The sequence below is a fragment of the Bos taurus genome, chromosome 27, assembly GCF_002263795.3.
Source record: "Bos taurus isolate L1 Dominette 01449 registration number 42190680 breed Hereford chromosome 27, ARS-UCD2.0, whole genome shotgun sequence".
Classification (NCBI taxonomy): Eukaryota; Metazoa; Chordata; class Mammalia; order Artiodactyla; family Bovidae; genus Bos; species Bos taurus.
The window spans coordinates 13751684-13775367 of NC_037354.1; the positions used below are offsets into that span (position 1 = coordinate 13751684).

General features: G+C 46.0%; 1 protein-coding gene across 8 annotated transcripts in view; it reads left to right on the forward strand.

Annotated features, from left to right (window-relative positions):
- TENM3 (teneurin transmembrane protein 3) overlaps nt 1–22755 on the forward strand; it is a 1022495-nt gene extending 999740 nt beyond the window's left edge. For all 8 annotated transcript variants that reach the window (XM_059882199.1, XM_059882198.1, XM_059882197.1 and 5 more), the window contains 4 exons: nt 7563–7859; nt 10773–12384; nt 15920–16050; nt 19200–22755. In XM_059882199.1, coding sequence (XP_059738182.1) covers nt 7563–7859; nt 10773–12384; nt 15920–16050; nt 19200–19955 — 2796 coding nt within the window. In that variant the 3' untranslated portion in view covers nt 19956–22755. The remainder of the gene's footprint in view (nt 1–7562; nt 7860–10772; nt 12385–15919; nt 16051–19199) is intronic.
- Nucleotides 22756–23684: the final 929 nt, after the last annotated feature.

Here is a 23684-nt window from a genome sequence, read left to right on the forward strand (position 1 = left end):
ACTCAAAATCAAGGAGAGAGAAGAAAACATGGAGTGTACCATTCATGTTCTATTAATGGCACCAAAAAATGGTTAAGTTATTAGTATAACAGGCTAACATTATTCACCAGGCCAACTTCACAGTTAAGAAACAGCTGATATATTTTGGCCATTTCCAAGAAATAGAATAAAGTAAAAAAAGAATCACTGATCAGATACAGGCTGTTCAGCTCACAGGTTATATTCCAGTTCCACTTCCATCGCAAGGCAGGAGTTTGGAACTCTAAATACATAATCTTCTGGAACCAAAGCTGTGGTCCCATCTTACCATCCCCCAGGATGCCCCAGCTCCAGGGCCCTAGACCCAGAGCTCTGGTGCACAGAAGCTGGGGAGGCTCAAGGGTTATCCTGAGAGAGAGGCAAGAAGAAAAAACAGAACATCAGAAAGAAGAACAAGATTAGCAAGGGGGTAACGTAACTGAAGGCAAAAGGAGAAGGGGGGTGCAGAGGATGAGATGGTTAGATGGCGTCACTGACTCACTGGACATGAGTTTGAGCAAACCCCTGGAGACAGTGGAGGAGAGGAGCCCAGTGTGCTGCCGTCCATGGGGTGGAAGACTTGGGCAGGACTTAGTGACTGAACAGCAACAACAACGTGATGGTCAAGAAAACCAGCTCCAGGCTCATTTCAGGGTCACTTGCAGAGGGCCTTGGTCAGTGGCCGGAGGCAGCGGCAGCTTCAGCATTTTTTTTCCACTGAAGCAAGGCCTCGAGCTGCCGGCGTGTCTGTCTAATGCTGCTGCTGACCACTGCCCCAGCCCCTGCTTCCCTGGGCCGCTGCACACTGGAAGCTAGTTCCCAGGCTTTGTCTTATTTGACCATCCCTAAGCCAGGCGTGGTGTGCCTACACACACACACACACACACACACACACACACACACACACACACACACGGAGGCACACCTGTACTCAGACACGGGACTTACTTTATCCAAAGACATAAAGGTCCTGCTCACATTTGTGCTCAAAAAGTATGAGTTCTAGATCAGGCTCCACTTCTTACTAAACTATACGGGAAAATTCTAACAGATATCTAACAGCCCTAACATCATTTTATCTGTATGATAGTATCTGTATCATGATAGCAGTACTATAATGTGCAGATATTCTAACATGATGGTGTAGACATGGTGTGTATATATTCAGTTGTGTCCAACTCTTTGTGACCCCACGGACTGTAGCCCACCTGGCTCTTCTGTCCATGGGATTTCCCAGGCAAGAATACCGGAGTGGGTTGCCATTTCCTCCTCCGGGGATCTTCCTGACCCTGGAGATGGAACCCGTGTCTCTTGCATGTCCTGCATTGGCAGGTGGATTCTTTACCACTGCTCCACCTGGGAAGCCCATAGACATGGTATAGACTATCTGTATTATGGATAAATATAACTGACTGCCTTACCCTGCTACAGTCTCACACAATTGCTACAGAATCAAGTGAGATAATGTGAAAGTCCTTTGAAAACAAAAGGCATGACTACATATTCTGTGACCCTAACCCAGAGAATCTGAACCACAGACACCAATAGTGAAGAAGAGCAGAGGAAAAAATCTGATTATAAGTCTCTGGTTCTCAGTCTGATTCCAAGCGAGTCTTCCTTTGGGAAGGAAGAGACCAGTGCACACGGGCACGGGTGTTAGTTTCTTTCTAAATAGCTGAACGACAGTGCCTCGGCAGGCCATTTTAGTAAATCCAGTATTTAAGAACGGCCTGTTCAGTCACACTGAAAGACTTCCAGCTGATCCGTGTGATGGTTCACGTGGAGACGGCACCAAGATCGCAAGGGACGGTTTCTTATTTTCAAGATAAGCTTGGATGTGCCAGCCATGCCTGCTCATTCCACCCCTCTGTAGATCCTAAGAGAGGAATTCCAGGGAGAAAGAGATGATCTGGAAATCTGGTTGGAGGACCGGACCTGGAGTCTACGCAAGTGGGTTCTTTACCACTTGGGCCGCTCGGGAGGGCGTCTCTTCTCTTACCTTTCCTTATCTTCTAGCAGAAAGTGCTTTTTGTTTTGAAGGCCTGACCCATGGGTGGGCAGTCAAATATTTATTCAATAAATGAAAGAATGAGAAAGAGCCAGGCTTAAAATATGGATTATGTTATTGCCTGTAGGTCTTTCTGAGAGAGAAGCTGTAGGAATAGCACCTCCTCACCAACATCTGACTGCAGGAAGCAAACCTATCTCTAGATCGAACAGATTACATGGGTTTAATAGATAGAACACTGGATGCAGTGGCTTTTAAAAAAAAAAAAGGCAAAGAGGAGAAAAGGAAAAATTATAAAAGAAATGAGCAACGTGAAAAGCATTTTCTGTGAAACTGTATTAAGAGGAAAAGGGGTTGGAGATATAGGAATAACCAGCAGAGGAAATCATGGAAAAACAGAACAAAGATTTGACAATTCCTTAGCTCACTTGTTTGTACCTACATATTTGTTTTTTTAGAAAGACCTGCATAATAGTTGTTTGTTTTTAATAGTCCTGATTTTTGTCAGTGGTTTAACTTGCAATCAGCCTTTGAGCAATTCCCCCAAATTATAATGGCATCTGAATAATGAAAAGTCACCTTCTAGGGGATTTCCCTAGTGGTCCAGTGGTTAAGACTTCACTTTTCAGTGCAGGGGCTGTTGGTTCAATCCCTGGTCTGGGAGGTAAGATCCTACATGCCTCATGGCCAGAAAACCAAAACATAAAGCAGAAACAATATTGTAACAAATTCAGTAGACCTTAAAAATGGTCCATGTCAAAAAAAAAAAAAAAAGTAACCTAAACTTACCCAGAATTCTTATCCTTAAAGGAAAACATTTAGTGAATTGTTTGAAAAAGAAATTCTCAGAAGTTGAAAGCCAAAGCGGTATTTCAAGGCATACCTAGACAGGATAGCTCCGAAGACCATTACGTAACTTACTATGCCGTCACGTGTGTGTGACATCCTTGTGTCTCACTGTATAATCTGAGCGGTGGGGCCTGGAGGGGGCCATGCAGAGCAGTTGGCACTTCTGACCTGTGGAGGGGACGCAAAACCATCTGCACCCAGTTGACGTTCTAACAAGGACCCCAGGGAGGCGAGATACTGTCACCCACATGGCAGGTACCCGCATATGGTCTGATCGTGCCCTGTGTTGTCAGACAGACAGACGCTGTTTCACTTGTTTGAGCCTCAGTTTTTCAAGCCTTCCAGAGGGAACATAACTCCCTCCCCTTCTGACATCAAAGGGACATTGTGATTAACTGCCACCGCGCTGGACCTGATCTTTGAAAATGGAGATTGTTCTATGCTTAGCTCAAAGAAATGCTGTACATCACAAAGGAATTCATGGTGGCCTCTTACCTAGTCACAACATTTGGATTCACTTTGATGTAGCTGAAGGTATTTAAACAACTACATAGGCTTTTCATCTTAGGTGAAGTATACGATGTAATGATGTATTTTAATGTTATTTATTAAAGGCCTCTGGGGTCTGGAACAATGCTAGCCCTTTATGACTGTCAAAACAAGTTTGCAGAATTGCCATGGTTCATACAGGTGTAGTTAAGTGGGATTGTGTCTCACTGTGTCTGCAACTGCCAAAGGAGAACGTTAGGGCCTTGGGGGAGGGGGCGGAGACCCGTATTTCTCTAATAATTAGTGATGTTGAGCATCTTTTCATGCGCCTCTTGACCATCTGTGTGTCTTCTTTGGACAGATGTCTATTTAGGTCTTCCACCCATTTTTTGATTGGGTTGTTTGCTTTTTTGACATTGAGCTCCATAAGCTGTTTGTATATTTTGGAGGTTAATCCTTTGTTTGTTGTTAGTATCATCTGAAACGGCGTTACATATTGAATAACAGCGGGTGGTGTCTGGAAATAGTAAGAACAGTGAAAACCTTGGCTTGGGTTGGAGTGTGGAGAAAAACAGCCACATTCTAGTTCTTTCCTCAGCTCTTCAGTTGGAGGACCCAAGAAAGGCATTGGTCAGGATAAGAGGAAAATGTTAAGTGCTTTCCAGACGTTTGGTCTCGTGGCGTTTCGAGGTGTTTCCGTATGTGATGTGCTTGGTGTGGCGGCTCACAGGATGGCCGTGTTAGATGCTCTAGACGCTTCAGTGTGGTGTAGTCATAGTCCCAAACCAAGGAGATGAATCGGAAGCCCCATAGCAGGGTGCAGGCCTGCAAAGAAGGGGTCCCAGACCTGTCTTTAGGCCCTTCTACCAAAAGGCCCTTCTAGTCCAACGGTCCTACCAGATCTGCAGGGCAGATGTTCTGTTATGCTCTATCCAGAGGGAACACTGTGGAGACGAGGAATCAGGAAGGCGATAAAGATCCGATATACAAATTAAGATGAATGCAAGGAAATCACAAAAAGGTGGGGCAAGGCCATGGGCCGCACCGTCCACAGACACCCACTACACGGGCAGTCTTGCTTGGCTATTTGCAGCCTGGAATAACCCCGAGGAAGGGCAAAGGAGGGCAAGCCTAAACGCTCTGAGGCTTATGTTTCCCTCTCAAGTCACGATGTGAGGAACATAAGAGCCCTCAGAAACTGTTTAAATTGTGTGAAGCCGCTTCTTCCGGCATCACTTGTGTGCTCAGTCGTGTCCAACCCTTTACGATCCTATGGACTGCAGCCTGCCAGGCTCCTCTGTCCATGGGGATTTCCCAGGCAAGAATACTGCAGTGGGTTGCCATGCCCTCCTCCAGGGGATCTTCCCAGTCAGGGATCAAACCCCAGTCTCCTGCATTGCAGGCAGCTTCTTTACCATTTGAGCCACAAGGGAAGCTCAGGCATCATAAGTGTGCAAATAAAAGCTGAAGAGCTGAATTCTGCCAGTCCATTATTGAGCTAATTTGATATCAAATCAAATCTGTAAATTTGTAGACTTCAAAATGTATCTTTGTAACATTAGCCAGTAGCTTCCTTCCAGGGTACACAAAGCATTCGGCAAGCGGTGCCTTCATCAGGCTTTTTCCAAGACAAAGTTGTAAAGTCTCACAATTCACAGAAGGCTGAGCTACTAATCTGCAGACACCTCCACTTGGGAAAACGGAAGCCCAGAAAGCCTTCAGCTGGTGGGTCAGAATCATATAAAATGATAGCTCTGAGAACCTGTTCCAAAGAGAAGGGAAGGGTCAGTATATATGTGACTTTGGAGAAGGGGGAATACAATACATGCAGTCAAGCACATATTTTTCCAGAAGGTTTCTGCTAGTCACAAGGAGCAGACGTCACCATGAAGGAATTTAGTGCTTTTCTAGATATGAGGAGATGCAAGAATTGGGTTCATAAAATCAGCCCCTGAGAGTATCTTTCTGAAGACCTGTCCTGCCAGATTTTCCAGAGCATAGTGTCTCATTTCTGCTCTCCACCCTGAACTCCTTTCAGGAGATGTTGAAGGTCAGAAGCTGAAGTAGCACATGATTTAATCCTTGTAAGAGGTAAATAGCAAATGCCCAGGGTTTCCGTGGGGACTCAGACCATAAAGGATATGCCTGCAATGTGGGAGACCCAATTCAATCCCTGGACTGGGAAGATTCCCCTGGATAAGGGCATGGCAAGCTGTTGCAGTATTCTTGCCTGGAGAATCCCATGGACAGAGGAGCCTGGTGGGCTACAGTCCATGGGGACGCAATGAGTTGGACATGACTGAGCAACTAACACATACACATGGCAAGTACTAATTTGTAGTTGACACTCCATTCCAACCTCTTTATTTACAGAGAGACGAAACAGACTCTGAGGGCCACGAGCCCAGAGTTGTGCAGCTCCTAGCCCCTGTGGGTGTGGAAATGGGGCTTTCAGATTCTTGGGTTCCTCCTCCAACACACACACACATGCCCACACCAATGCATACCAGTTGCTCTGTGGTCCAGAGTTGTTTTCTTTTTCCTACATCATGCGTGCGTGCTAAGTGGCTTCAGTCGTGTCCGACTCTGTGACCCTAGGGACCGTAGCCCACCAGGCTCCTCTGTCCAAGGGATTCTCCAGAATACTGGAGTTGCCATGCCCTCCTCCAGGGGATCTTCCTGACCTAGGGATCTACAATGACAGAACTGAAAAATTAAGATCTCCTGACTTCATCCGGGCTCTGCTTTCTCATATGCTGTGGATCATCTCTCTGGGTATTTTTCCCCCAAAATCACTTTGCCTTTAGGCATAAACTTCTTTTGAGCTGGTATCTTTACCTTTCTGTGGACTTTACAATACTCCCCTTGAAGAGCTAATTGGAAGAGTTCAAATAAAAGCTTAGGGAGTATTTTTCATGGGTCTTGTTTAATGGCCATGATAGAAGACACAAATATTTATCCCAGATTTACATAAACATACACGTATATTTTATAGGTATGTAAATATGTATTTACATGTATTGGTGTGGTGTGTGTATGTGGTGTTGTTCATTTGCTTTGCTGTGAACTTTTTGACCCCATGGACTGTAGCCCACCAGGCTCCTCTGTCCGTGGGATTTCCCAGGTAAGAATATTGGTGTGAGTTGTCATTTCCCTCTACGGGGTGTGTGTGTGTATAAGTGATCACCTGGAGTTGTCCATTTTGAAGGTTCTAGCCAGGACATGGTCAATTAAGGTTAAGATTTTCCCATTTAACTTGTAAGAGTCTGAGCAGTTGAGGAGCATTTTGTTATGGAGAAGCCACCATTATCACAAAGGGGCATAGAAAATCAAAGAATGGACTGGCCCTGGCCTTCTGCAAACCCTGTAGACCATCTATAAAGCAGAATTTAACCAAGGCCATGTGTCCACTATAGCAACAAATGCCGGCTGGTGTGCACCTTGGATCACAGACAGTAACAGCCAGATGTAGTTGTGGATTCTGGGCATGGCACAGAGCCCCACGGAGTTCCTAGGACAACATGGGGCTCGATTTGTAAAGTAAGCACGGTGGTCAGACTGTGTAGATGTGGGAGTGAAGGATCTGAAGTCCTTGCCAGTTAACCAGATGTTATCAAAGAAAAAGGCATTCCAAAAACTTGTGACATTTCAGCACTCAGCCCAAAGCGAGGATCGTGTTTGTAACCTCCTGCTATTTAAACTGATTAATAATTTACAGTAATGTGGACTCCAGCTTCTACTTAACTGTTCTTCAAAGGGCTAGAATCACATTTACCACCGTTTTATTTAATGTAGCCATGATTAATCTAGTGAACAGTTATTTCCCAGTGTCTTCTGGGAGGGCGGGGCTTTGAGTAATTTGCAGCGATGTCAGGCTTACCACCTTCCTATCTTCTGAGCAAACTTGAAAGCAAATACATCTCGGCATTTTTCTTATCAGTTGCTTAAGTTTACAAAATTTAATTGAAAGGGTTTTGAACAAACGCCAGGCTGTCTCTCTGCTTAATGAAACCTTTTAAAAGAGCAGTTAATCTACTGCCTTGCAGTTGTACCCAAGAAGTTGCTAAATTAATTTACTGACAAAGAGAATCAATCATCATAAATGGTGTTTAAACAATAGCGGGGACCCTGAAGAGTAATAAGGGGCTGGTATTGGAACAGCGTGATTTATTTTATCATCTTGTTTGTGTTGTACCAGGTTAATGGCAGAAACCTCCTTTCAGTTGACTTTGATCGAACAACAAAGACAGAGAAGATCTATGATGACCACCGTAAATTTCTCCTGAGGATCGCCTATGACACGTCAGGGCATCCAACTCTCTGGCTGCCGAGTAGCAAGCTGATGGCCGTCAATGTCACCTATTCGTCCACGGGTCAAATTGCCAGCATCCAGCGAGGAACCACCAGCGAGAAAGTCGATTATGACGGACAGGGCAGGATTGTGTCCCGGGTTTTTGCTGACGGTAAAACCTGGAGTTACACGTACTTGGAAAAGGTACGCTGCAGCCAGAGAGCCTGCAAATTGCCCAGGCGCACTGTGGGGTGGGCGGGGCGGGGGCGGGGCCACCAGGACTTGACTCAGTTCCATTTACTATTCCGAGCATCCATATGTAAGTCAGGGCCATAGAGCGCGGAGGAACCTGCACATCAGCCACGGTGCTTCTCCTTAGTGAAGTTCGGCTCTCTGAGACCCTTTTACATGACTTATGCTGGAAACAAACACCACCACCGCCCACCTGCCAAGCTCATCCGTCGACAACATTCACACATTAGACCCTGAGCTTGTAAGTCATTTGTAAATCATCTCAGCGCGAGCTTTTTCATTTCAGACAGCGCCTTACACGTTCGCACAGTTAAAGCTGTCAGGTGTGTGTCGTTCCTGGCAGAGCTTCGACATATCGGTAAAAAGCCCATAGATCCTATTTACGCATCAGTAACCAAAAGAAGCCGTTTTTTAAGCAAGCCCCATTTCCGGGCCTCTGGGCCCTCTCTCCTTTCGTCTGCACTGAAAGGGAACCCATGCTTAAGACAGATAACATGCTACCAAAAAAGACTGTGCAGGGCGCCAGGTTTCAGGTAGTGACCAGGGTTAAAAGGGAATGAAACCAAGAGGAACGCGGAGGACCACCTCCTTGTAATTCCTTTCTGAAAGAGCCAGAATCCTGCAGAGAGCATCTTCACGAGGCGTTTCATTCCCCTTTGAGATGAAGGTTCACCTTGGTTTTGAGTTCAGTGCCTCCCATCGCTCCCAACGATCCTCTCTGCCAGCAGCCACAGGGCCGCTGAGGCACAAGTGCCGCTCGTGAGCTCAGTCTGCCCTTCCTCGACTGTTTGGAGTGACCTCTGTCCTCCACACGCTCACATCTGCATTGCTGTCCCCCTCACACACCCCATCTTGCTCTCCCCCAGAGGTGCTCTGGACCAGCCTCGTGCATGTAAGTCAGCTCAGATAATTCTAGATGGACTGTACACGGACTCCTCTTCCTAAAGACCTGGTCAGGGAACTAAGATCTCTTGGCCAAAAATAAATTAATAAAATAAGTAATTCCCAGACCCCCAACATTGAAAGTAGTGAGTGTAATGTGACTGAAAAGTCTTTAAAGGGAGCCAAGGGGCATACCACCAATAAGAGCCGCTGTCAAAATGACCCAGCCGTAACAGAAATCACCTTCATGTATCAACAGGGGTCAGAAAAGCCAACGAGCACATTCTCAGCATCTCTCCCAAATCCCTAAAACCCACCCAAACTATTTCCATTTCCTCACTAGGACAGGCACCCTAAGCCAACGTGTATTCATGGCAAAGCAAGTAATATTTTACTACCTACATGATTCTGCTAAGTTGCTTCAGTCATGTCCAACTCTGTGCGATCCCATAGACAGCAGCCCACCAGGCTCCCCTGTCCCTGGGATTCTCCAGGCAAGAACACTGGAGTGAGTTGCCTTTTCCTTCTCCAATGCATGAAAGTGAAAAGTGAAAGTGAAGTCGCTCAGTCGTGTCCAACTCCTCTCGACCCCATGGACTGCAGCCTACCAGGCTCCTCCATCCATGGGATTTTCCAGGCAAGAGTACTGGAGTGGGGTGCCACTGCCTTCTCCATACATGATTCTAAGTGACTGCAAGCAGGGTCCTGTGAATTCAGCAATGGTCCAGGCCTTCCTTGGAAGAACGCAGACCATTAGCAACAAGTCTCAAGACACTGGTCACACAACCTGCACACAAAAATTGCCCCTAGATGTGCCTATGGAGGAGATCCTGCAGAAACCTGAGTCAGACAAACTGCATTTGAAAAACAGTGGATGATAGAAGCAGTGAGCCTAGACAAGGGGTTATGCACTTTTATGTCAAAAGCAAAGAGTACATCCCAGTGTGGGAGGGAGAGAGGTGGGGGGTCAGCTCCTAATCTGACCATCCACCCAGTTCGGCCATCACTCCATTTGGTCTAACAGGGTTTAGAGGGAGCCTCCCAGAGGAAAGATCTGCCCTCATTCCGTACCACTGCAGAGCTACCAAACCAGCCTCCAGGTTGACCTTCTCTCCCTTGGCCTAATAAACTGTCTTTTGTCATTCTGAAATCACTTGAAGAATAAGCCAAGCTTACTTTGAGTCATATATTTATTCACCTCATAATTTAGCACCCAAGCAGTGTATAGCCCAGAAACCATCCTTACTGCACCTAAGGGACAAGTCAGATTTGGTTCTTACGAAAAGATTTCATTGTCATTTCAGATGTCATGTAAAGAATTTGCAAACAAAAAACCGTCTCTGGATCCATATTCCTAATAAGAGCATTGACAGCTCTTATTCACCAAGCGATTAACCAAGCAGTGTTGCTGATGATGCTGTATGTACACACAATCCCTTTAGGGGCTAATTTTATGTCTCTTCTTTATAAAATAAATATTTTGAATGCTTTGCTCATCCTCCAAGTGCACTGGAAATTCAAGCATGATTTGAGTGGCTCTTCCATGAAATGTTTGGGGAAAAGCCACCTTACTAAATAATTGCTAATTATGGACAGGACTGTACTTCCCATATGTTGTTTTCCCCATGAAATATTGTCTTTGAAGCAGCTTTGTTCATGCTTGTATTATGACTTATCCAGATCCATTGACGATCTGCTGCTTGGCTGTGAATGCCTGTGATACAAAAAAAAAGTCTGATCCTGACAAGTAACCCATTATGAGAGTTGAGGCACTCAGTGAGAAACCGCTGGCAATTAAGCATCCAGGCAAATTAGGCAGGAAATCGTTAAGGACAGGGACGGTCAAGGAGAACTCAGTTAAAACGAAAATCATTTTCTCAGGCGGACTATTTTTGCGTCTTTGTGGTCACTACATCTGCTTTTACTCCCCCCGTCCCAACCCCATTCGCAAATATCGGCTAATGGCATGCTCCCTCTTTACAGTCCATGGTGCTTCTGCTCCATAGCCAGCGGCAGTACATCTTTGAATACGATATGTGGGACCAGCTCTCTGCCATCACCATGCCCAGCGTGGCTCGCCACACCATGCAGACCATCCGCTCCATCGGCTACTACCGCAACATATACAACCCCCCGGAGAGCAATGCCTCGGTCATCACCGACTACAATGAGGAGGGGCTGCTTCTGCAGACGGCTTTCCTGGGGACTAGCAGGAGGGTCTTATTCAAGTATCGAAGGCAGACCAGGCTCTCGGAGATCTTATACGACAGCACGCGGGTCAGTTTCACCTACGATGAGACGGCGGGAGTCCTCAAAACGGTAAACCTCCAGAGCGATGGTTTCATTTGCACCATTAGATACAGGCAGATCGGCCCCCTGATTGACAGGCAGATCTTCCGCTTCAGCGAAGATGGGATGGTGAACGCGAGATTCGACTACAGCTATGACAACAGTTTTCGGGTGACCAGCATGCAGGGTGTCATCAATGAGACTCCCCTGCCCATTGACCTCTATCAGTTCGATGACATTTCGGGCAAAGTGGAGCAGTTTGGAAAATTCGGCGTCATCTATTACGATATTAACCAGATCATTTCCACAGCTGTCATGACTTACACGAAGCACTTTGATGCCCACGGCCGCATCAAGGAGATTCAGTATGAGATATTCAGGTCGCTCATGTACTGGATTACAATTCAGTATGACAACATGGGTCGGGTAACCAAGAGAGAGATTAAAATAGGGCCCTTCGCCAACACCACCAAGTACGCTTATGAGTATGACGTCGACGGACAGCTCCAGACGGTCTACCTGAATGAAAAAATCATGTGGCGTTACAACTACGACCTGAATGGGAATCTCCATTTACTGAATCCGAGTAGCAGCGCGCGGCTGACCCCACTCCGCTACGACCTGCGAGACAGGATCACCCGGCTGGGTGACGTTCAGTACCGGCTGGATGAAGATGGTTTCCTGCGCCAGAGAGGCACCGAGATCTTCGAGTACAGCTCCAAGGGGCTTCTGACCCGAGTCTACAGTAAAGGCAGCGGCTGGACAGTGATCTATCGTTACGATGGCCTGGGGAGGCGCGTGTCCAGCAAGACCAGTCTGGGACAGCACCTGCAGTTTTTCTATGCGGACCTCACTTACCCCACCAGAATTACTCACGTCTACAACCACTCGAGTTCGGAGATCACCTCCCTCTATTACGATCTCCAAGGACATCTCTTTGCCATGGAAATCAGCAGCGGGGATGAATTCTACATCGCGTCGGACAACACAGGGACACCACTGGCTGTTTTCAGTAGCAACGGGCTTATGCTCAAGCAGATTCAGTACACCGCCTATGGTGAGATCTATTTTGACTCCAATATTGACTTCCAGCTGGTAATTGGATTTCACGGTGGCTTGTATGACCCACTCACAAAATTAATCCATTTTGGAGAAAGGGATTATGACATTTTGGCAGGACGGTGGACAACACCTGACATAGAAATCTGGAAAAGAATTGGGAAGGACCCAGCTCCCTTTAACCTGTATATGTTTAGGAATAACAACCCAGCAAGCAAAATCCATGATGTGAAAGACTACATCACAGGTAAGCAGAATTGTTTTTCCTTTCCAAGTACTGAGTTAATCATTGAATCCATAAAATAACTGCTGGGGGTTTAACTTGATGCCTTCCTTCTGCAAAATCAAATGTCTTTTAAAAAAAAATCAAATGTCTAATGTTTTCAATGAAACCAAGGAGAAATCAACAGAGGGACACTAGGCATAGTTTGTTACTGCCTGTTCTGCCAGCCAGAGCCCAAGACCACAGGTTTTCTGAAATGACATGGAATCTAGGCATGCCATTTGAAGGGAAGGGACACGGGAGGTTGCAGAAAACATGAACTTGAAGCCCGCAAATCGGGGTTCCAATCTGAATGCCTCTCCAACAACAGGTCATGTGGCTTTATAGACAAGTCACATGACTTTATGAGTCTGTTTCCGTAACAATAAAATGGGGACAGCAATCCTACTTTGTGGTATAAAATACAATAACATGCAATTCTGCTTTAAGTAGCAGTGGGGAAAGAAGTGAAAGTGTTAGTCACTCAGTGGTGCCCGACTCTTTGGACCGCCATGGACCGTAGCCCACCAGGGTCCTCTGTCCATGGGATTCTCTAGGCAAGAATACTGGAGTGGGTAGCCATTCCCTTCTCCAGGGAATCTGCCCTACCCAGGGATCGAACCCAGGTCTCTTGTATTGCAGGCAGATTCTTTACCATCTGAGCCACCAGGGAAGCCCAAGCAAAACTGTAGTTCTCTGTAATAACCTTCATTATTCTTTATTGAGGTAACACTGCTTGATAACATTGTATGTTTCATGTGTACAACATTGTTTCTACTTCTGTATACACTACAGTGTACCATCCAAAATTTATTCAACATCTGTCCCCAGAGAGCTGATGCCCTTAATCCACTTTGTCCCTCCCCCCACCTCCTTCCCCCGGGTGGCCACTACTACTCTGGTCTCTACTGCATGCTTGGTTTGATCATTTGTTTCAGAGGAGTTAGGGAAATACCCTGGGGGTCCAATGGTGAAGACTCGACACTTTCGCTGCTGGGGGCCCGGGGTTCAATCCCTGGTCGGGAAACTAAGATCCCACACACCATGAGATGCAGCCAAAAAAAACTGTTATACAAGTGAAATCATACAGCATTGGTCTTTCTCCACCTGACTGACTTCACTTTGCATAATATCCTCAAGATCCATCCATGTTGTTACAAATGGCAAGATTTTATTTTTTGCAACTAACATTCCATTGTGTGTGTATGTGTGTATAGACATACACCGATTCTTCCTTATCCATTCATCTATGGATAAGCACTTAGGGCGTTTCCTTGACTATTGTAAGAATGCTGCAGTGAACACAGGGTTGCATATATCTTTTCAAATTAGTGTTTTTGCATTTGGGGGATAACTAGCCAGAAGAGAGACTGCTGGATCACATGGGAATTCTGTTCTTAACTTTGTGAGGAGCCTCCATCCTGCTTTCCTTGGTGGCCGCACAAGTTTACACTCCCACCCACAGTCCGTGGGGCTTCCCTTTAGCGAGCAGAGATCTCCACTCATCCTCGGCCCCAGGGACGCTGAGCCCTTCTGTTTCCACTTTGTTCCTGAGTTACACTGCCATAATTAACCCCCTTGTTTATGCTTCCTAGAGGAAGGTTATTCCCTGTTTTCTTTTTCTGTGTTTGGTTTGGGGGTTTCTGTTTTGTTTTGCCTTGTGTTAGATGCTCCGTCTGGCTGTCTCTCTCCTTGTTCAATATTTGAAGCATGCCAGGACGTTCTGTCTTCTCAGTTCTCAGTACAGCTCTCAAAATACTGCCCCTGTTCATTTTACATCTGCTTCCCGCTTCCGCAGACTCTCTCCAGCTTCGCCTAGCTCTCTCCCACACGAACCCGCTCCAAGTCCCTGCTGTCAGCATCCTGACTCAACAACACCCAAATGGGCATTCTCCTTCAGGGTTCCCCAGGACACATCTGCATTCATGTCCCAGTATCTGGGCAGTAATCTTCAACATGTTAAGAGCCTCTGATTTTTCACTGCTTCACTGACATCATTCATAGTAGGAGTACCTCTGCCCCCGTTCAAAAATTTTCTCTAAAACATAAACCACGCCCCCCAATCTTATGCACGTGCATGCACGCGCACACACATATATATCACTTCTCTCCTATGGAGTGAACTTGGGGTTTTTCTCTCTCCTCCACCACCACCACCAGCCCTCCATTTAAAATAGGGATGGGACTTCCCTAGTGGTTCAGCAGTTTAGAATTTGCCTCGCAGTGCAGGCGACTCTGGTTCGATCCCTGGTTGGGGAACCAGGATCCCACATGCCATGGCACAATTAAGTGCTCTTGCCATAACTAGACAGCTCAGGCCACAGTGAAGGATCTTGAGGGCCACAACTAGGACCCAACTTGGCCAAATCAATATTTTCTTTAATTAAAAAAAAAAAAAGAGGGAGCATACCACTAAGTTTAGAGCCTATATGATGCCTGCAGAAAGGGACCTGCCAGCCTGACAGGTGTGAGTTGGTGCCCTGGAGAAGGAATCGGAGAGCAAGTGGCCTCCATCATTCTGATAAGCAGTCCCCCACTTCTTATTTAAGAGGTGTTGACAGTGGCTGCCCGAGAGGCTGGCAACCCACCGCTCCTGAATTCATCCTCTCCTAGCAACATGGACGCCAGGGAATGCCACAGCAGCATTTTTTGCAAAACATCAAAAAAGAGATGGAACAGCATAAAATATATTAGGTGAAATGCAATTTCAAATTTTCCAGCAATGTGCTTAATATATAAAATAATCTACACCCAACTGTACTCATAAAGCTGCAAGCCTGCTGAGTAGTTCTGTAACAGTATAACCTCCAAAATAGAATAAAAGCTTTATTCTCAGTGTAATGGCTTTTGGAGTCACATGGCAATATTTTAAAATACCATCTTAAAGGTTTCCAGCTTCTCTCCCTCAAAAGTTTGTCTCCACCTGTGCGCAGTGAGCCTTTGAAGTCGGAACTGATGGGAATCAGAACTTCGTGCCCCTGGCTGGCTAGGCCAGCTTTTGGCATCCGTCTTTGATTAAGAGTTGACTGTTGATTTTCATACACTCGATGTGGGGTTTTTATTAATAGAAAATGGGTGGTGGAAACTTGCATATCCTTGGGCAGCCACTTTGGAAAGCTAATAACACAGGACTTCTAGTTAAGACCAGCCTTCACTAACTACAGATGTCATTTGTGTTCAACAACCACATCTCTTTCACGCTGCTAGGCATTGTTATTCAACTTTTTTTTTAAACACTATTACCAGCACGGGTTGCAAGTTCCCAGGTGGGACTGGGTACCCATCTGTCTAAGTGAGTCTCTATTAGCCACACTGTCTGTAGCCCTTGCCTCACTTCCTCCTGCTACTGAAGTTATTTTTACCGTGTCTGAAAATAGTATTTTTAATTGTAGGGCAGAGGCAAACAGGAGCTCTTTCTCAGGTTATCGTTTGTGAAAGTGGGGTTTTCAGGTAAGGCTCTCAGTGTCGGAAAGCACAAAGTGAACTCGGAAGTCTTTCATTTTGGACCTTCTTTTCCTAGATGTTAACAGCTGGCTGGTGACCTTTGGCTTCCATCTGCACAATGCTATTCCTGGATTCCCTGTCCCCAAATTTGATTTAACGGAGCCTTCTTATGAACTCGTGAAGAGTCAGCAGTGGGACGATGTACCGGTAAGAGACAAAAAGCAAAACTGTGAAAGGTGACGAAGGGCTTGCTTGTGCCTTACAGTCCCCTGTTTAATCAGACTCCCTGGGTACCAAAGGCCTTTTTTTTTTTTTTTTTTGACTCAGGAAAGAAAGCACCATGTCTCTTGCATTTCTGTTCAGCAGACCAGGGGCCTGTGAAACAGGCTTCAGTCTGCTTTTAGTGATGCTAATAAAAACAGAAAGACATTATCAAACAGTAATAAAATATAAAAGCTCATTGTTGAGTGCAGGGTTTCTACAGAGAACCCCAGGAATGCACATTTATAAGATTTGGGACCTTAAGGCAAAGATACAATAAACAGGAGGGCAGGGAATTCATGTTACAAATTAGCAGCTCACAAACAGTGCCACAAAGTTCCACTTCTTTAAAATGTAGCCATGTTTTCAAGGGAAAAAGATTAAAAATAAAATGGCCTCTGGTAAAGCTCCACCTACCACTAGGTGCTTATGGAATTTTCCTGAAACTAACAGACCAGGAGGCCTGGAACCATTCTGAGAAATAAAAGGAGAAAGAATGGAAAATTGCGAAATCAAAGCTGCCATTTCACAAACTGACACTTTTTAATTCCCACCATTCAGAGATCAGAAAGGAACGCAACAACAAAATATCAGAATTTCTAGCTTAAAGCAAAAATAATTAAAGATCAAGAAACTGGGTTACCCCATAATGATAAGAAGAGAGCACAGTGTTTCTTAGGAAGATTAATTTCCCCCCTTGAGCAATTTCCTATAATCTCAATGAACTCAAAAAGAAAAGGCAAGCCTGGCTAAAACACACACACACACACACAATGCCAATACCTCTGCTTTCTGGCACATGTTTCATACTTAAAAGCAATTCCTTTCTCAGATGTCGCCTTCACATTTAAAAGGCAAAACCCATTCAGTTTCCGGGATCTGGTAGCCATTTTAACATTTCTAATTGCAAATATACCTGCACTGATCAAGTGCCATGAAGACATCCCTAAGTTTGCTAATGCCTCTGAGCACGTAATAATTGCAGATGACTTTCCAACATGTCTGAAAACACTTAAGTCATACTGTACAAGTGGACTTGCCAACTTTTTTCCTAGGCAGCCTTTTCCATACAGTTCCGGTTCTCTGTCATGAGAAGTGCACCATAAGGACAGCTTAGGGAATCGCCAGCAAAGACATCAAGGATGCCTGGAGAACGGAAAAACAAATGTGTCTTTCACCGCTGCAAACGGAACACATGCTTCCAATTGGGGAAAATGCTGGCCAGACGAACATCTGGTAGTCTAAGAGATGCCTGAGTTAAGATGCTCCCAATTAAAAACCCTTGTGAATGCAGAAGGCCCACTGTCCCTCAGTCTGCGAAAAATAAATGTTTTCCTAAAGCGATAAACACTTGTTGACAGCTGTCCCCACTGTGCGCTCATCCTGGCCCATTTCAGTCCGTCAGTTTTACAGTCAAATTCAGCTGAAAGCTCTGTTCACCAGGATACAGTACAGAGTTTACCTAAATTAAAGCACACACCTGTTAAGTAAATTAAAGGCATGTGCTTTAAAGTGGGACTTTAGCTTAAAGTGGGACTGGGTGATCCAACTGGAGCACCCCCAGGCTTTCCAACCTTCCTTTGCATTTTGGCGCTTTCTCACCAGCCTCCCATGGAGAAAGCTGTTGAGATGGCCCATCTGGTAAGCTGGTTCCCCAAATGGGGTGAGCCTGGGAAAAGGGTATCTAGAAACGGAAAGAGAAAAGGCAAAAACCTGAATATTTCGCCTGCCTTCATGTGTGCGGACTAAGTCTCTTCAGTCTTATAGGCTGCTTTGCGACCTTTTGGACTGTAGCCCACCAGGTTCCTCTGTCCATGGGATCCTCCAGGCAAGAACACTGGAGTGGGTTGCCATGCCCTCCTTCAGGGGATCTTCCTGGCACACGGATCTGAACCCAGTTCAGTTCAGTCGCTCAGTCGTGTCCGACTCTTTGCAAACCCATGAATCGCAGCACACCAGGCCTCCCTGTCCATCACCAACTCCCGGAGTTCACTCAAACTCACATCCATCAAGTCGGTGATGCCATCCAGCCATCTCATCCTCTGTCATCCCCTTCCTCCTGCCCCCAATCCCTCCCAGCATCAGAGTCTTTTCCAATGAGTCAACTCTTCACATGAGGTGGCCAAAGTACTGGAGTTTCAGCTTTAGCATCATTCCTTCCAAAGAACACCCAGGACTGATCTCCTTCAGAATGGACTGGTTGGATCTCCTTGCAGTCCAAGGGACTCTCAAGAGTCTTCTCCAACACCACAGTTCAAAAGCATCAATTCTTTGGCGCTCAGCTTTCTTCACAGCCCAACTCTCACATCCATACATGACCACTGGAAAAACCATAGGCTTGACTAGACGGACCTTAGTTGGCAAAGTAATGTCTCTGCTTTTGAATATGCTATCTAGGTTGGTCATAACTTTCCTTCCAAGGAGTAAACGTCTTTTAATTTCATGGCTGCAATCACCATCTGCAGTGATTTTGGAGCCCCAAAAATAAAGTCTGACACTGAACCCAAGTCTCCTGCAAATCCTGCATTGCATGCGAATTCCTTACCATCGAGCCACCAAGGAAGCCCATTTCACCCACATTCAGTTCAGTTCACTTCAGTTCAGTCGCTCAGTCGTGTCCGACTCTTTGCAAACCCATGAATCGCAGCAGGCCAGGCCTCCCTGTCCATCACCAACTCCCAGAGTTCACTCAGACTCACGTCCATCGAGTCAGTGATGCCATTCAGCCATCTCATCCTCTGTCGTCCCCTTCTCCTCCTGCCCCCCATCCCTCCCAGCATCACCCACATTAGAAACTATAAAGCTCTTGACACATAAAATACATGATGGAGTTACCTCTTTTTACCTTTCAAAACATATTGGGATCAACTTGAGGGGAACGGGGTCTTGAGTGCATTCCTCCCCCCAGGGTTTTTTAGCCTTTTCATTTCTAAAGAAATTACTGAGGTTTTAATCAGCAAACCCCCGCCCCCACCCCACTCCCCCGCGTTTTATTTCTGCCCAGAACCAGAGCACCGCCCGGAAGCCTGGCTCCCTGGGGCCAGAAGAGCCCGACTGTTCTCTAACCCATCCTGCGGGTCTGTTTCTCTCTGCAGCCCATTTTTGGAGTCCAGCAGCAAGTGGCGAGGCAGGCCAAGGCCTTCCTGTCCCTGGGGAAGATGGCCGAGGTGCAGGTGAGCAGGCGCAAAGGCAGCGGCGCGCCGTCGTGGCTGTGGTTCGCCACGGTCAAGTCACTGATCGGCAAGGGCGTCATGCTGGCCGTGAGCCAGGGCCGCGTGCAGACCAACGTGCTGAACATCGCCAACGAGGACTGCATCAAGGTGGCGGCCGTGCTCAACAACGCCTTCTACCTGGAGAACCTGCACTTCACCATCGAGGGCAAGGACACGCACTACTTCATCAAGACCAGCACGCCGGAGAGCGACCTGGGCACTCTGCGGCTGACCAGCGGCCGCAAGGCGCTGGAGAATGGCATCAACGTGACCGTGTCACAGTCCACCACCGTGGTCAACGGCAGGACTCGCAGGTTCGCCGACGTGGAGATGCAGTTCGGCGCGCTGGCGCTGCACGTGCGCTACGGCATGACCCTGGACGAGGAGAAGGCGCGCATCCTGGAGCAGGCGCGGCAGCGCGCGCTCGCCCGGGCCTGGGCGCGCGAGCAGCAGCGCGTGCGCGACGGCGAGGAGGGCGCGCGCCTCTGGACGGAGGGCGAGAAGCGGCAGCTGCTGAGCGCCGGCAAGGTGCAGGGCTACGACGGGTACTACGTACTCTCGGTGGAGCAGTACCCCGAGCTGGCCGACAGCGCCAACAACATCCAGTTCCTCCGCCAGAGCGAGATCGGCAAGAGGTAACCCCCGGGCCGGCGGCAGGGAGGCGCGCCACTTGCCCCTCCAGCCCCAGCACCCCCCATTCCCCCACCTCTGCTCAGATCTGTCTGTAGCACAATCCGAGGGGGGACTCTCCGGCACCGAAGAGCCTTCCGGGAGAACCAGACTGCTATTTTAAAAAATCCACACACACACACAAAAAGAAAACAAAAGACTTCCTTCTGAATGACCTTAAAAGGTGATCGGCTTTAAAGAATATGTTTACATATGCATATCGCTGCACTCAGTTGGACTGAAAGTATTCCAAGGAAAAACGGATCATTAAAGAAAGCGGCCCAAACCTTTTGCTTCTGGGCCATCTTGTTCTCTGAGGCACTGTATCTGACGAAGGTAGAAAGGTATACAGTGTTTCCAGGTATTACCGTTGTCGACCTTTGCTTACAAGAAGTAGTCTCTCTGCATAGGATGTGATATATATCTGTTAATTTTAAAATGTGGGGCAAAGTTACTGTTTCTAGACAACCCAACTGCTTTCCCTGTGCTGGTTTGTAAAAGGACATTGGCACACGTGACTTCTGCTGCCAGGGCGGGGATTTCTAAGGAATTTTACAATGCTCATGTGGTTTGCCTTGGGGGGAAGAAAACTGGCAAATAGAATCCTTGTCACTGATAAGCAAAGGAAACCCTGATTTTTTTGTAAATTATGTGAGACAAGTTGTTTATGGATTTTTATATGAATTACAATTTACTGTACATCAGATATTAGTCTCAGAGGAGTTAATTTATGTAAAGTGTTTAAAAAGTTTATACTTAAAAAATAAAACGATAAAAACATGTGAACTGTGTGATTTTTTTAAAAGGATTGCACCTTTTGTTATCTGTTATAGCTGTACAGTATAAATTATTATATTGTAGAGATATAACGACTTATGCCTATAATGTCCAGATGTGTTAATATTTTTGTATTAGGTTGAAAAACAAAACAAACAAAAAAAAAAACGTGCAACTTTCTATCACTAGATGGATAGACTGTGCGATCCTCCGTGGGTGGCTAATCAGAGACCTCCTTTCTCCTCCTCCTCTTTTTCATCAGGCCAGTGTCCTCAACCATTGTCAGCTAAGAGGCACGGTAGAAAACTAAGGCTGGTGGAATGTAACGGAAGCCACGAAACACAAACCCAAAAATACATAAAACAGCGCAGGAGGCATTGTCCCTCTCTCCGCCCCTAAAAAGTCTATGGGGGAGTTGATACCATTAACCCCAGGGTTTTACTGTTACCTTCCTTGAAGCCTCTTTTCATGATGGAGGCGCAAGACCCCCATCAGATGCTTTGTGAGCGGGAAAGGAGCTAATGTAGTTAGTCGTCACCTTACACATGTCTTAAGATCTTGGCAAGCTAGCAGAAACCGAGCTGCGGTGAGACACCCAGACAGGGAAGGTCAGGGTCACTCAGCTAGTCTCGAGTTTGGACCCTCAGGTCACAAAGAGGGACGTCAAGGGGAGATCAAAAGCTCCCGTAAGCCCAAACGACCCAGCCAGCTCGGAGCTGGTTTGAATGGGAGCCTCTGCTGTGTCTCGGGGAAGCTGGGGGTGGCGGATCCGCTGGAAGTGAACCGAGAGCCGTGCCCTCCTGCCGCCCGCGCGCCAGCGCACCAAGCATCTGCGCTTCCTTGCGGCTCAGCCACTCTGGCACGTCTCTTTCGTGAGCACTAAATTCAGCCACAAAAATATTTTTAGAAAACCTTTCTCAGTTCATTGAGCTATAGTACACACTGTTTTCCTCTATGTATAATGGTGATAAAACATAGCAAGTGAACATGTCGTAAATATAAAGGTTCAAGTGATGTATTGAAAATTAATTTTCTAACTGCTTTGTATGTATCACATACTCTAAATTGCACAGTAGGTGTGTTTATTAAACAGATGGGCTGGGAAAGTTTCAAAATAGCTACTGAATTTACAGTATCAGTGCTATTACTGTCTTTGTGTATTTGGTAGAGCATACCGAAGTAATTAATCTTCTAATGAATGCTGATATTTTATTAGAATGAAAGCACAGATTAGCAGTAATATTTTTTATCCTGGAAATCCTCTGGCGAGTATTATGAAGCCCCAGTTTAGACAACTCTTCAGATTTCAAACCACATAAACATGGCTCTGTTTTACATTTGATTTTCTAACTGTTAACTTAGGTGTTTGCAGTTCTGTTCCATGGCATTTTTGCAGGGCTGTATTTAGCATGCTGTAAGTACTTTTGGTTGAAATAGGCTCTGAGTCTACATTCTCAGAAATATTTCAGATGTATTGACCATGAAAAAAGCTTGTACCACATGACGGAAGTAAAATCATAACCTTATCCTCCTCTTGACGTGGACTGGTCCTTCACACTGGCACCAGTAAATAACAGATTTGGAGTCTTCTCCTGGTGCTTATTTTAGGTGAAGTCAAATCAACCCAATTAGTGTCTTGTTAGTGGGTATAATGAGCCTATTTCTTTCTAAAAAGACTTGTGATCTGGACATGCTTTTACAAGAAATAGTGACCTTGGGGAATATGTAAACAAAAGACCTTTTTCTAAGAGTTGGGAGGGTGGGAAGGGGGCTGTATAATGAAAAGAATTAGCTTACAAAAAAGAAATTGATATTCAAAGTATTTTAGGCAAAGCCAGTCAAAATGCTTTCATGATATTTTGAGATGTAAATTTTGTCTGATTTGTATTGTTCTTTTCATTTGCCTTCTTAACTTTATATGTGACCTGAATTTTCCATAACTTGATGACTATAGATTGCATCTAGGCATTCCAATAAAAGCCAACCCAATGTGTGTGTGTTTTATATATATTTTTTAAAAATATCTTGGGCCAGCCAGGATTCCTTTTGTGTTTTGGGGGTGGAAGATGCAAATAGATGCAGTTGCTGGGGTATTGATTCGTCTGCAACCCAGTTGATCATACCTTTTCTTTTCTTTTCTAATTGTGGTGTCCGCTGGCCAGACAGCCTGTTCGTCAGTGTGCCATTCACAGAAAACTCTTTCCATGGCCTACTTTAGAAAAAATGTTAAATGTACCTTTACAAAGCCAAACCTCATCACCGTGAAGAAGAAGGAGGAAAAAGATGCTGCCCATTACTCCTTGAGAGCAGGCCCCGTTCCTGTGATCCTGGCAATAAGTGCTTAATTAAAACACTTGATTAGAATAATCAGTTTGGGCCTGATAGTCTCCTAGCCTCCTGGAGGTGTCTAAATCTACATATAGACTGCCTGATTAGGGGATGCTTAGGTCAGCAGTTTCAGCCTGGCCGGCCAAGGCTTTGATTTTAGTCTGAAAAGGCAGGCTTCATCATCCTTGCTTTGCAGTGACAACCTCAACCTGATAACATGTTGATCCAGGAAGAATCAGGTCACTCCACTCAGCCAAAGGGTCTATTTCTTTTTTCTCCTCTTATTAGAGATTAACCCTCAAATAGGGGGTGGGGGGTGCAGAAAAACACATGCGAATTGCTGCTTTCATTTTCCACACCGCTTTCCCCAGAGGTCATGTCTGAACGAATGCAAAGAAAAATGTAGGTGAAAATTGTTTCTTTGTAGCAGAATTGTCTGGGCATGGAATACGCAGCTGCGCCTCCTGTGAGATGCGCCTTCAGATGTTAACATGCTGCACACGTGACATAATCACTGGATGTGGTTTTAAGTGACGGTCCCGCACATACGTATGACGCCTGCTCTCAACACCAGTCCCCAAGCACTTTAAAGAT